This window comes from Pseudogymnoascus destructans, assembly GCF_001641265.1.
Source record: "Pseudogymnoascus destructans isolate 20631-21 unplaced genomic scaffold scaffold_1, whole genome shotgun sequence".
NCBI classification, from domain to species: Eukaryota; Fungi; Ascomycota; class Leotiomycetes; order Thelebolales; family Thelebolaceae; genus Pseudogymnoascus; species Pseudogymnoascus destructans.
In genome coordinates this window covers 1176963-1189763 of record NW_020167520.1, presented here as the reverse complement: position 1 = coordinate 1189763, position 12801 = coordinate 1176963, and the positions used below count along the sequence as shown (strand labels likewise).

Here is a 12801-nt window from a genome sequence, read left to right as displayed (position 1 = left end):
ACCGGACCGGACCGGACCGTGGCCAGTCTACATGAGAACAGCCAGGAAAGAGATGCACGTAGCTTTAAACAATGCTAGAAATGCACAATAAAGTGTCACACCAATCCATTCATTGCCCATAATACTATCCCGCCTCTTCATGACAGGCCCCGTAACATACCACTCTAGAACGACTCTTACCAGCGCCCTGTCATCCCACTACCACACACCCAGCCAACTCGCCACCCCCTTGTCTTAGGCCCCGGGAACACCATATCTCCCAATGCATTGTAGGCGCTTCGGTTGGGGTGGTACAGAATTTCCAATTTACTGGACATCACACAAACGAAGGGGTATTCTGATTTTTTTTATCTTTGTCATTAAGTGGCATATCAGTTATTTATTCCCGCTTTTAACCCTCCACGCAAAAAGGTACTACAGTCATGACGCGTCAAGTCGATACTCGATTCACGTTGCGTCGATACGTTTTGCTGGCCTCAACCCCCCTGTCCACTACCAAAATACGTTCGATATCTCGATATTTACGCTATCTCGATGGTATTTACGGGACCCGAGCTATCGACTTAACGGATTATGACTGTATTGATAGATATAGCAGAACCCCCCATCCGCACCACCCAAAGTCGTCAGGAGATCCTTCAGCTTAGGCACCTTCTCATTAACCTGGAAGAACTGATCATCCTCAAGCGTCGTAGGCACTCCATCACCCGCCATATGCGTCTGCCCCGCAATAGCATTCTGCCTCGTCGCCAGATCCTGGTTCTGCCAGATCCACCAGATACGATCAACATTAGCATGATGCAACCACGCCGGGTTGCCGGAGCTTGCGAAGAGGATGCTCTGGGCAAAGATATCTTGCATGTAATCCTGGAAGTCGGCGATGTTATCGTGCGTGGTCAGCAGCGAGACGGTGGCGTTGGTACGTGTGGATACGGCGGCATTCTCGGAGATGTCGCGGCGGAGGCAGCGCGGGTTGTAGCTGAATCCATCGGGCGTGGGGTTTGCTGTTACACCGTCTAGGGTGTTAATCCTTATTGTGTCTGGACCTGGTGAGTTTCCCCGTGTTGAGTCAAATTTAGCCGCAGACTCCACTCCTGGTGGTGCCTTTCCGTCAATTTCTTTAAGTTTCAGCCTTGCGACCATACTCCCCCCAGAACCCAAAAACTTTGATTTCTCGTAAGGTGCCGAGCGAGTATAGATGGTATGTATTTGCTTTGAAGAAAATGAAAGAAGAGACTGATTCTTCAAAACCACGGATAAGGCAATTAAGAAACGATACCCACATCAATAAGAAGGGCCGAACTTATTTATATGCGTCCAGATATTTTGTGACAGCGGCATGGGGGTAATGCGTCCGTGCAGGGTAGATTTGGCAGAATATGCTTGCACAATCGGGGTCGTTCACATTCCGTGCAACCTAGCGTATGTGCTTCGTTGGCCGAAGGCCTGGGCTGGCTATGGGCGGAGATTGGCTATCAATATGAATGTAATAAGTTGGGAGCCGCATCTGGCGTTTGTGCCGCATGCTTATATTAGATCCATATTGCATCTTCCAACCGCATGAGTAGTGAAACGGAGATAACGAACCTTCAACTTGAAGGGAGTCTGACGCGGCTATATAGGATAGAATTTACTATAAGTTAGTCAGCACAATATGGTGCCAATTAATTTGAAATTCGCAGCATCCGAGCTCCTCGAAGCTGAGTGCCGGGAAGCTAGCACACGGTTCATTATAGGGTTTCCCTTCGGAGACGGGGAGTTTGGAAAACCTCTCAGGAGCTTGGAAAGCGAGCCGAGAAGAGTTCGTCTGATATTTCATAAGACTTTGGGTAAACATGACCCGACTCCCGTTGGTGTTTCAAAATGCTTAGATCGCTACTACACTTTGTTAGTTTTCTCTGTGGCTTAATGTAGCCCTGGCGAGGAGTCCGAGGGCGCATATTATAGGGCATACTCTGGTATTATATAGCCACGGTCTCGGAATGCGAGGCTGACTCGGATTGTAAGTAAGAAAATTCGTATTATTGGCCTCCGTTTGGACAAGACTTGCTGACAGCTGACAGCTAACGGCCGGTGTGGAGCGCAATATAGAGTGGATAGTACTCGGTGTTCCACCCACTCGCTTCGCTCGTAGGTGGCGACAGCAAGTTGTGCGTGCGACAGCAAGATGTGCGACACATAAAACGAAGAAAAAGACGCCTTATATATCAACTATATAACTATATAATTAAAACATAAAATCAATAGAACTACTATCACTATCGCTACTGCCACTATTGCTACTATCACTTTGATCCTTACTATACCGTAAAATGATCACTTTTGATTTCAACCCTTCCTTCTTCCGCTCTGCTACCCGCTTCCTCTCAACCTTACGCTCTTCAATTTCGATTTTACGTGCTTGCGCTTGTAGCTGCTTTACTACTTGGTCCGATTCCCTTGCTGCTCTTGCGTCTGCTTTTGCTTGCAACTTTGCTTTCTTCTCTTCCCGCATTTTCCGTGCATCTGATGCATATAACTGCCCTCCTTTCTGTAGTGATTTCCGTGCCCTTGCCTTTGCTGCCTTCTGCTCTACTGCACGTAGAGTCATAATATCTAGCTCGGTCTTATAGAGCTCTGCCCGGTGTAGAACAACTGTAGTTCCACGTGCAAATGATTGAAACCCTTCTCTTGAAGGCGATGAGAAAGCTTCCTCTGCTCTCTTCTGCCAATGTTCAACCGCTTGCACACTTTGCATAGTTGTTTTCGGTGTTGAGATAATATTATATGAAGCAAATGGCTCATAATCAGGTGTTTGATTCCGAGTCTCTTGTATCTTGTCAATTACAAGTGGAGGATTATATGGATATAGTCCTGTATTTCTCCAACCAGATTGAATTGTACGGACAGTTAGAGATTGCCGTCGGATTTGCGGGAGGTCTGAAAGGAACGTACGTAGCTTATACTCATAGTCGTAGCTACGTACTGCTTGATCAAGTGCCTTTTGATGAAAGTGTTTGCACTGCTTAAAAACCGCTACATCAAGAGGTTGTAATAGATGTGTTGTATGAGCAGGAAGGCAGCAAATAACAATGTTATGCTCTTCTGCTAATGTAAGAAAGCGCTCTGTTTTATGAGAGTCATGGCCGTCAAGTAATAAGAGGCGAGTATCATCTGGTGCCATATGCTCTGCAGATAGTTGGATAAAATGCATAAGGTATTGGATTGCAATGTCGTCGTTTGAATACCCGCTCTCATTTACAATAATGAGAGCATTTGGCTCAAGGTCATCATTGTACCATGAATCCATATGAAGTTTGCCAGGGATAATGATAGCTTCTGCAAGTGCAGCACCACTTGCATTTACTGCCTCAATTACAGTAACAGAGAGCCGATTCTCAGGATTATCAACAGTCCACTGCTTTACACCGATTGGTACAATAACAGCCGTAGACTTATAACACCCAATCATATAGCCTGTCTCATCAACATTCCATAAATTATATGGCTTAATGTTATGTTTTGTAATAAGGGCGTTATATGTGAGAAAGAATTCCTCAAACACCTCTTTCTTTTGTGCTTGCTTCCGATGTGTATTTAACGTCTTCGTGTGAATTGTATGAAATTCGGGGTGTGCTTTTAGAAAGCGTTGTAGCCACCGTTGTGATGGTATCGTACGATTAGGTCGTAAGTCTGCAACTGCCCGTAGTATCATAGATCGGTTGGCAGGGACCCCGCGCTCAAGTTGGTCGTATATGAATTGACAGACCGCGGTCTCTTGCGATTGAGATAAGACTCGATTGCTACCTCCGTGGGGTAATTGAGGAGACGTAGTACTCGTAATACGACGTCGGAGTGTCTCACGGTTGACATTGAATTTATTTGCAACCCAAGCAATTGTATATGTACTTGGTTGTTTTAAGAAGAACTGTTGGGCCTCATTAAGGCGAGCAATCATAGTAGGATCGTTATTTTGAGGCATTGTAGATACTACGTTATGAAGAATACTATTATTTTTTCTATAACGTACATGTATAGCGAAAGCGCCAAACAAGCGAAAGCGCCAAAATGATGCGGTGACCAAACCCCCCAACTAAATGTTAAATTCCTCAACAACAAAACATGCCCCATAAAAACGATGAAAGCCAATTAGTGCTAGCTATCCAGGCTATGCAAAGCGACCCAAAGTTACGCCTTCGAGTTGCTGCTAGGATCTATTCTGTGGACCACCGCAAGCTAGGTCGTCGTCTAGAAGGTGTACCTTCACGACGCGATATCCAAGCCAACTCACGGAAATTAACTAACCTAGAGGAGTCCGTCCTTGTTCAGTATATACTCGACCTAGCTGCCAAAGGGTTTCCTCCTCGGCTGTCTGTTGTTGAAGATATGGCAAGTCGACTACTTGCAACACGCGACGCGTCACGCGTTGGGTCGCGTTGGGCTTCAAACTTTGTTAAGCGGCGTGTAGAGCTCCAGACACGCTTTCAGCGCAAATACGACTACCAGAGGGCTAAGTGCGAAGATCCAGAAGTTATTAATGGCTGGTTTGAGCTTGTGCGTAACACAATTGCGAAATATGGTATCGATGAAGCAGATATCTACAACTTTGATGAGACTGGGTTTATGATGGGCGTTATCTCAACTGCTATGGTTGTAACAAGCTCAGACGGGCGGGCAAAAGCAAAGAAGGTACAGCCTGGTAATCGGGAATGGGTTACAGTAATCCAAGGCGTTAGTTCTCAAGGTTGGGCAGTACCACCATTTATCATTGTTGCAGGCAAAAACCACCTTACATCTTGGTATGAGAATAGTGGATTTTCAAGCGATTGGGTGATTTCTGTTACTGAAAATGGCTGGACTACAAACGAGAGAGGCATGGATTGGATTCAGCACTTTGAGAAGCATACAAAGGCCCGGAGTGTTGGTGGTTATCGCTTGTTAGTCCTTGATGGTCATGAGAGCCACCACTCAGATGAGTTTGAGGAGTACTGCAAGGAACACAACATTATTACGCTTTGTATGCCTGCTCACTCTTCTCATCTACTCCAGCCACTTGATGTTGGCTGTTTCGGCCCGTTAAAGCAGGCCTATGGTCGGCAAATTGAAGATATGATGCAGGCTCATATTTCTCATATTACAAAGGATGACTTCTTTCCTGCCTTCCACGCTGCATTTAACACTACAATGACGGAAAGTAACATTTGAGGCGGGTTCCGAGGGGCAGGGCTTCTTCCATTTGACCCTGAGAGAGTGATATCTACACTTGATCTTAAGTTAAGGACACCAACACCTCCAAGCTCCCGCCCAGGTACTGCTCAACCTTGGGTTTCTCAGACACCAAACAACCCAATTGAAGCTATGTCACAGTCTACATTTATTAAAACTCGGATTTCACGCCATCAAAATAGCTCTCCAACCTCAATCTATGCAGCTGTTGACCAGTTTACAAAAGGTGCATCGCAAATAATGCATCAATTAGCACTGCTAAAGGGAGAGAACCAAAACCTACGACAGGCAAATGAAGTACTAAGCAAGCGCCGGAGAGCTAGGAAAACACGACTACAGCAAGGAGGATCACTTAGTCAACAAGGGGCGCAAGAGCTACAGGATGAGAGGGATGTTGTGCAGCAGGTAGAGCAGGAAATAAGGGCAAGCCGTGGTCGGAAGCCAAGGGAAGAAACCCGTGCCCGTCGCTGTGGCAAGTGTGGTGAGACTGGGCACAATGCGCGCACGTGTCAGATTGTAATAGACACCTCTGAGGAAGAGGACTCCGAGTAGTTTCAATTGATTTCTAATGTTGTGGTAGATTTATCGCAATGTTTGTCGTGAGGGTAGATAATTTTGGCGCTTTCGCTTGTTTGGCGCTTTCGCTATACATGTACGTTATATCAAAATAGCGGTGTACGCACATCTTGCTGTCGCACGCACAACTTGCTGTCGCCACCTACGAGCGAAGCGAGTGGGTGGAACACCGAGTAGTGGATTGGAGTTAGTATAGCGCACTTCATAGTGTTCTCTCGTAGCGCGATATAAAAGCTGCCCAGGGCAGGTCTCAGGAGAAAGTTCCCCAACAAGAGGATGATCAAAAGGAGATCATGAGGAGATCAGGAGAAGATCAATAGACGATCAATAAAAGCTGAGAGCGACCTTCCTGTATGGCTACACCGCAATTTCCATTTGCTCTTGGCCGACTTAGCTGCTCTCAATTTAAAGAAGGCAAGGTACCACAAATAGTACTCGAGTAACAGGGTACCACGAAAAAACGTGACTTTCACGCTTGTGGCTTCGCACGGTCCATGCACCTGCCAGCAGTTTTAGTCAACCCCGGCTTCGCTGTTTATCCGGACCCCTAAAATTACGTCACTTTCCCGTGACTTGGGTGGATAATAACCGCTTTCAGGTATTCATAAATTTTGTTGATACAAAGAGCAAATAACGTTGCGATGCTGCTATTTATAAATAAATTAGTTATAGCTAGTCAAGAGCCAATGGGTTTGAAAATGTTCTACTTAAATTGAGAGCAAAGATTATTCGTATAGTCTAGATCTGACATGCCTGTTTGCGTTTCTCCGCCCACTCCTCTGACGCTTCCGGATCCATGAATGGAAGACGTCATCATGCTATTTCAACTCCTTCGATAACAAGCTCCCCATCCCACATACTCTCTCTCTTCTCTTTTTTTTCTTTGCCGTTTATTATCTTCCTTTAGTGATTGCGAATTTCTCAAATCTTCCTGCCCAATCCGTGAAAGGGAGACGAGTTCTTCAGCTATAAGCGATCCAACCTCAATTAGTTTCCAAACTAAAAAACATGGCTACACCGGCCGAGACCGATATCAAGGTCAAGAGCATCTCGCCATATGGCAAAGCTAGATCAACCGTTCAGGGTGCCCCATTGGCACCCGACGAGCTGAAAAAGATAGATGATTACATGAGAGCCTCCCTATATCTTTGCCTTGGCATGATACACTTGAAACAGAATCCGCTTCTCAAAGAGCCTCTCAAGGTCGAGCATCTGAAGGCAAGACTACTTGGTCACTGGGGGTCAGATGCCGGACAGATATTTACCTATATCCACGTCAACCGAATGATTAAGAAATACGACCTGGACGCCTTTTTCGTTTCTGGACCTGGTCATGGCGCACCTGCAGTCCTTTCCCAGGCTTATCTTGAAGGGACATATAGCGAGGTTTACCCCGATAAGTCCGAAGATGAAGACGGGATGAAGAAGTTCTTCAAGCAATTCTCATTCCCAGGCGGTATCGGAAGCCATGCAACCCCAGAGACCCCAGGCAGCATTCACGAGGGCGGAGAGCTTGGGTATTCCATCTCTCACTCTTTCGGCGCCGTCTTTGACCATCCAAATCTCATATCTATCACCATGGTTGGGGACGGAGAGTCCGAGACGGGTCCTCTTGCAACCAGCTGGCACAGCACGAAATTTCTCAACCCAATCACGGATGGTGCAGTTCTCCCAATCCTACATCTGAATGGATATAAAATCAACAACCCAACAATATTGGCTCGCGTCAGTCACCGTGAGCTTGAAGCCCTCTTTATTGGATATGGCTGGCAGCCATACTTTGTTGAAGGAAGCGACCATAAGACCATGCATCAAGCTATGGCGGCCACGGTGGAGAAGTGTATCACAGAAATCCGCGGGTATCAAAAGAAAGCGCGCGACTCAGGGAAGGCTTTCCGCCCCTTTTGGCCAATGATCGTCCTCCGCACTCCCAAGGGGTGGACTGCTCCTCGCGAAATCGACGGCCATTTCCTCGAGGGCTTCTGGCGTGCCCATCAAATCCCAATTCCCGACATTGCTAAGAACAAGGAGCACTTTGCAATCTTTGAGAAGTGGATGCGAAGCTATGAGCCAGAGCGTCTCTTCCAAGACGGTAGGCTCATCTCCGAGCTAAGGGAGCTTCCCCCGAAAGGCAACAGCCGTATGAGCGCCAATCCCGTCGCCAACGGCGGGATATTGCGAAAGCCATTGCATATCCCAGACTTCCGCGACTATGCAATCGAAGTGGCCAGAAATGGGCACGCGCTAGGCCCCTCAATGGAAAATATGGCCCTTTTCCTCCGCGACATCGTCGCCAAGAACATGACTAACTTCCGCGTCTTTGGACCGGATGAGACTCAGTCCAACAAGCTAGGTGGAATCTATTCGGCTGGCAAGAAGGTTTGGATGGCTGAGACGTTTGAGGAAGATGCCGACGAAGGAAACCTCGCATTTGCAGGACGTGTGATGGAGATGCTCTCTGAGCACACTGTCGAGGGCTGGCTGGAGGGCTATATCCTATCAGGGAGACACGGCCTTCTAAACTCCTATGAGCCATTTATCCACATCATCGATTCCATGGTGAACCAGCACTGCAAGTGGATTGAGAAGGCACTTGAAACTGAATGGCGTGTTAAGATCGCCTCGTTGAACATTCTTCTCACCGCCACCGTCTGGCGCCAGGATCACAATGGCTTCACCCACCAAGATCCAGGATTTTTGGCCGTCGTAGCGCAAAAGTCTCCTGAAGTTGTGCGCATCTACCTCCCTCCCGACGGCAACTGCTTGCTCTCGGTGATGGACCACTGCTTCCAATCTGAGAACTACGTCAACGTCATCGTGGCCGACAAACAAGAGCACCTGCAGTTCCTGTCCATGCCCGACGCAGTCATCCACTGCACCAAAGGTATCGGAATCTGGAAATGGGCCTCCAACGACAAAGACGCCGATCCCGACGTCATAATGGCCGCCTGCGGCGATATTTCCACTCAAGAAGCCCTTGCAGCCGTCGCGCTCCTTCGCCAGCACCTCCCCGACCTCAAGGTCCGCTTCGTCAACGTCGTCGACCTCTTCAAACTCATATCCGCCGCGGACCACCCCCACGGTCTCACCGATTCCGCCTACAGCGCGATTTTCACGGCCGACAAGCCCATCATCTTCAACTTCCACAGCTACCCCTTCCTCATCCACCGCCTGACGTACAAGCGCCCTGGCAGCACGAACATGCACGTCCGTGGATACCGCGAGAAGGGTAATATCGACACGCCGCTCGAGTTGGCGATTAGGAACCAGACGGATCGGTATAGTCTTGCTATGGACGCGCTGCAGCGGTTGGAGGGTCAGCTGCATAATAGGGGGGCAGCGACGAGGGAGGCGCTGCTGGATGAGCAGATCAGGATGCGGAACTGGGCGTTTGAGCATGGAACCGACCCGGATGAAATTACTAACTGGGTGTGGCCGCATTAGTTGCTTGTGGCGGAGGGTAGGGGAGGCAAAAGTTTTGAGGATGCAACTTCTGTTTATTGATAACTGATATTCTATAGTACCGTAGGTCAATCAACAGGGTTAGCACAGATACTCATGATACTCATGAGTTACACGAGTTACTCAAATACTCATAACGTATTCCACGAGTGAGTCGGTAATACAAGTCAGCCGGTAATTCTGCCCTACTGTAAATACCAGACCTCAATTAAATATATAACTTATTAAACTAAACCCCGTTAAATTAGACTAATTACAATTGAAACCTTTTGAGGGCAAGTACAAGCAGTATGCTTAAGTGATTTACACATACTACACGTTCGTGGCGTAGGGGTCAAGAGCTCAATTGGTATAAACTCTTTTGCCCGAGTAAGCCTTGTAACCTTCTTCTTCCTCTCTATCTCTCTCTTCCGTGCTTCTACACCTGCTTGATGAAGAGCTTTCTTTGCTTGTGATGCCTCTACTTTTGCTATTCTAGCAACTTGCTTCTCTTGTTTATCAAACTCCTTTTGTGCCTTCTGTTGAATTGTAGCATGTGCATGAGCAGCAGTTAAAGCACCTCCAAATTGTAGTGTATGGTGGCTTTTGCTTTTGCGATTCTGACTCTGTTAAACCCGTCCCTATAGCATAGAGAAGTCAAACTCTCATTTCTGTGCATCTACTAAAACCTCTTCCATTCCCTTGATTGATGTATAAAATTGATTCTTTGATAGGCTACTTAATAGAGGTGTAAACTTGTCTTTCCATGCTTAGAGTTGATTCTCAGAGCCCTTCAAAGTTGGTAAAAGTTGCTGTCCTTCATCTTCTTGAGTGTTGGTTGGTTTTGAGTATTTCTGAATCTTCTGTAGAGATATAGCACTATCTCTAGCCATATTCCTGCCTTCCGAAATGCATGGATAATTGTTTGAGGTTTGAAGGTATTTGCTCTAATTGTTTAGTAAATCACGTAGGAAAGAAGAGAGGTCATATTGTAGATCAAGATTCCGTATTGCTGTTTGGACTGCAACTTTATGCTAATGCTTGTATGGCTGAAATATCCCAACATCAAGGAGGTTGTAGAATATGAGTAAGATAAGAAGGGAAGGTAAATGGGTAGATGTTATGCTTTCTACAAGAATAGCAAAAGGTGGATGATGATCCGTACTCTTCGCCAGGCAAATCAAGCCCTTAGCAAACGCCGTAGGGCCAAAAGGACTCGTGTCTGCCAAGGAGGTATTGGCTTAAAGGGAGGTGGATGAGCAAATTCGACGTGACAAGCGCTCTGGAGAGGCTTTTCAAAACGAGGGTCAATCGGCTGGACGGCGCTGTGGCACTTGCAGAAAGACTGGTCATAATGCACGAACTTGTCAAGTAGTTGTAGATGTATCTAGCTTATCAGATTCCGAGTAGCTTTAGTTAATTTAATATGTTGTGGTTACTTAATTGTATTTTGAAGTGGGAAGGGCAGGGAAAAGTGCGCAGAGTCCTGATATGCGCAGGGTCCTGATAAACAACGTTATACTAAAGTTCAAAATTAGTGCCACCTTTTACTATCCTTGGCCGTGTTGGAATGCGGTGGGTGGGGGGAGGGATTATGGTCACCTGTTATTTCAGCTTCCGCTGTTATTTCATCACCAACGCACCTTCCAACAGTTAATCCACAAGTTAAAGTCCATCGATGCTGGCATCATGGCGACCATTCTACCATTCTGGAACGCAAATTCATCTGGCGAGTACACGCCATTACCTGAATATACGGAAGACATTCATCGAAATAGAAGCCCAAAGAATTTGAAACACTCGACCATGTCTCAACAAGATGTTCAGATCGAGATGGAGCCAATTTCTGGCAACGCCACACGACCTCGAAGTGAGAGCCTACAACAGCTTGAGCAGAGAGATCAAATCGCCGAGGTTAAGAACAAGCTCTATGTCAACAAGGTCAACAGAGGTTTTCGCAGACTGTGGGCCTACAGCCCTGTGATTTGGTATCTTGTGGAGGTTTCTGCGGGCTTTTGCTGTCTTGTTTGGAAGTATACATTCGGGTCTACTTTGTAAGTTTCTAATCTCATCTTTTCTATTTGTTAATGTCTGATTTTCGAAAAGGCTACCATCTGCCTCTCCCCCGTCGGCGGCCGCCTTTTTAATCACAAGTAAAGATTACGATCACGTTGCAAATGAGTTGGGAGCTGGTGGCGAAAATTACATGGACGGGTGAATGGTTTCTGATGGGAGTTTATATGGACGGGTTATAATTAAGCAGGAGAATTCCCGAGTTGAAAAGCTTCATTGAATGAAACTGCAATACTTGTTTTGGGAATGACTACAAATTGATATTTACAGATACGATCCATTTCAATATTGTTAGGGGAGATGGAATTTTGAAAACGTACGACTTTGGAGCTGGCTCCACGGTTCATAAGGTATCATCGATCATTAACTTATAGAACATCGAAACTCACGACCATAGTTCTGCCCAACTTGCGGAACCAACGCCTTGGGCTTTCCTCATGGTAAAAGCCAGAGCGCCGATGTGGGGATTAATGTACGCAAGGCCATTGTGATTCCTTTACCTGGCTAATTATGATTGCAGGCCAGGACATTGATGGATGTCGATATATGGGCCCTCGAGGGCAAGCCGTGAGAAGCTCTCTCAGACCCAAGTTAGCCCTTCCACCGGCTAACAATGTCAGATACGATGGTGTTGCCACTGAGCCGGCATACAAGCCGCACGAATTCGCCGGCCCTTTGCCAACTTTGAGAATTCCACCACCTTGGCTGGGAGCTACGACTGTGGCAATGTGAGCGTAGCGGTCAAGGCAAAGCCTCTCCCAAGCAAGGGGCAAATAGTGCCGGAAATTAGAGGACCGGGAGGTCCCTTCGCAGAGCATACGGAATATGTCCAGGAATGCAATTGCAGTATTTGCATGCAGGTATGTATCTACTTACTATACTGTAACCCCGTATTTTATATCTCCTTGCAGTTATTACTACCCTACTCAACCTTTGTCGGTCGGCAATCTCCTCAACTAACACTGCTATAGAATGGCACAATCTTCTTCTACCCCCTCCGTCCCCAAGTCTCCATCTCAGACCCTAGCAACAGCCCCAAAGCGTACATGATGGGCCGCAAATTCCAGCAGCACAAGTTCCGCTCGACCTGTAGTGTCTCCGTTTATATTGGCAAAGAAGGGTTGCCGGAAGAAGCGGCGAAATGGCCAGATGCAAGACAGAGCATATGGCCGCAGATATTGCCTGTGAATCTGCGAATAATGGATGGCGTGAACTGGGATCAGATTGTTGTGAAGAGAGCTATAAGGCTGAGGAAATAGAGCCAACGTATGGTTGGTTGAGTGTGTTGGCGCATATATGTACCTTGCCGTCTCGTTGCACCATGCTGTGGAAGCAAGGGGCCTGCGGTCAAAATCCGGTTCTCAAACCTTCCTGCATTCATTCAGCAACACAGTCTCTACAAACTTAATAGGGAATTCAATAGCCTCTTATGCACCTTACCGTCTTGTTGTACAATGCCGAGGTGCCAAGGGGGCTGGCTCTACTCGGAGGTGATCAGCCATCAAT

General features: G+C 46.9%; 3 protein-coding genes across 3 annotated transcripts; 2 read left to right on the top strand and 1 right to left on the bottom strand.

Moving 5' to 3' along the window:
- Positions 1–555: 555 nt before the first annotated feature.
- VC83_00303 (uncharacterized protein) lies at positions 556–1143 on the bottom strand (the record flags this gene model as incomplete). Its single annotated transcript, XM_024463998.1, has 1 exon — positions 556–1143. The coding sequence occupies one exon, from the start codon at positions 1141–1143 to the stop codon at positions 556–558; it is 588 nt and encodes a 195-aa protein (XP_024328676.1).
- Positions 1144–6789: 5646 nt separating this feature from the next.
- On the top strand, positions 6790–9225 carry VC83_00302 (uncharacterized protein; the record flags this gene model as incomplete). Its single annotated transcript, XM_024463997.1, has 1 exon — positions 6790–9225. One exon carries the CDS (start codon positions 6790–6792, stop codon positions 9223–9225), a length of 2436 nt encoding a protein of 811 aa, XP_024328675.1.
- Positions 9226–10911: 1686 nt separating this feature from the next.
- On the top strand, positions 10912–12554 carry VC83_00301 (uncharacterized protein; the record flags this gene model as incomplete). Its single annotated transcript, XM_024463996.1, has 7 exons — positions 10912–11173; positions 11566–11645; positions 11693–11767; positions 11816–11862; positions 11916–12023; positions 12086–12155; positions 12267–12554. 7 exons carry the CDS (start codon positions 10912–10914, stop codon positions 12552–12554), a joined length of 930 nt encoding a protein of 309 aa, XP_024328678.1.
- Positions 12555–12801: the final 247 nt, after the last annotated feature.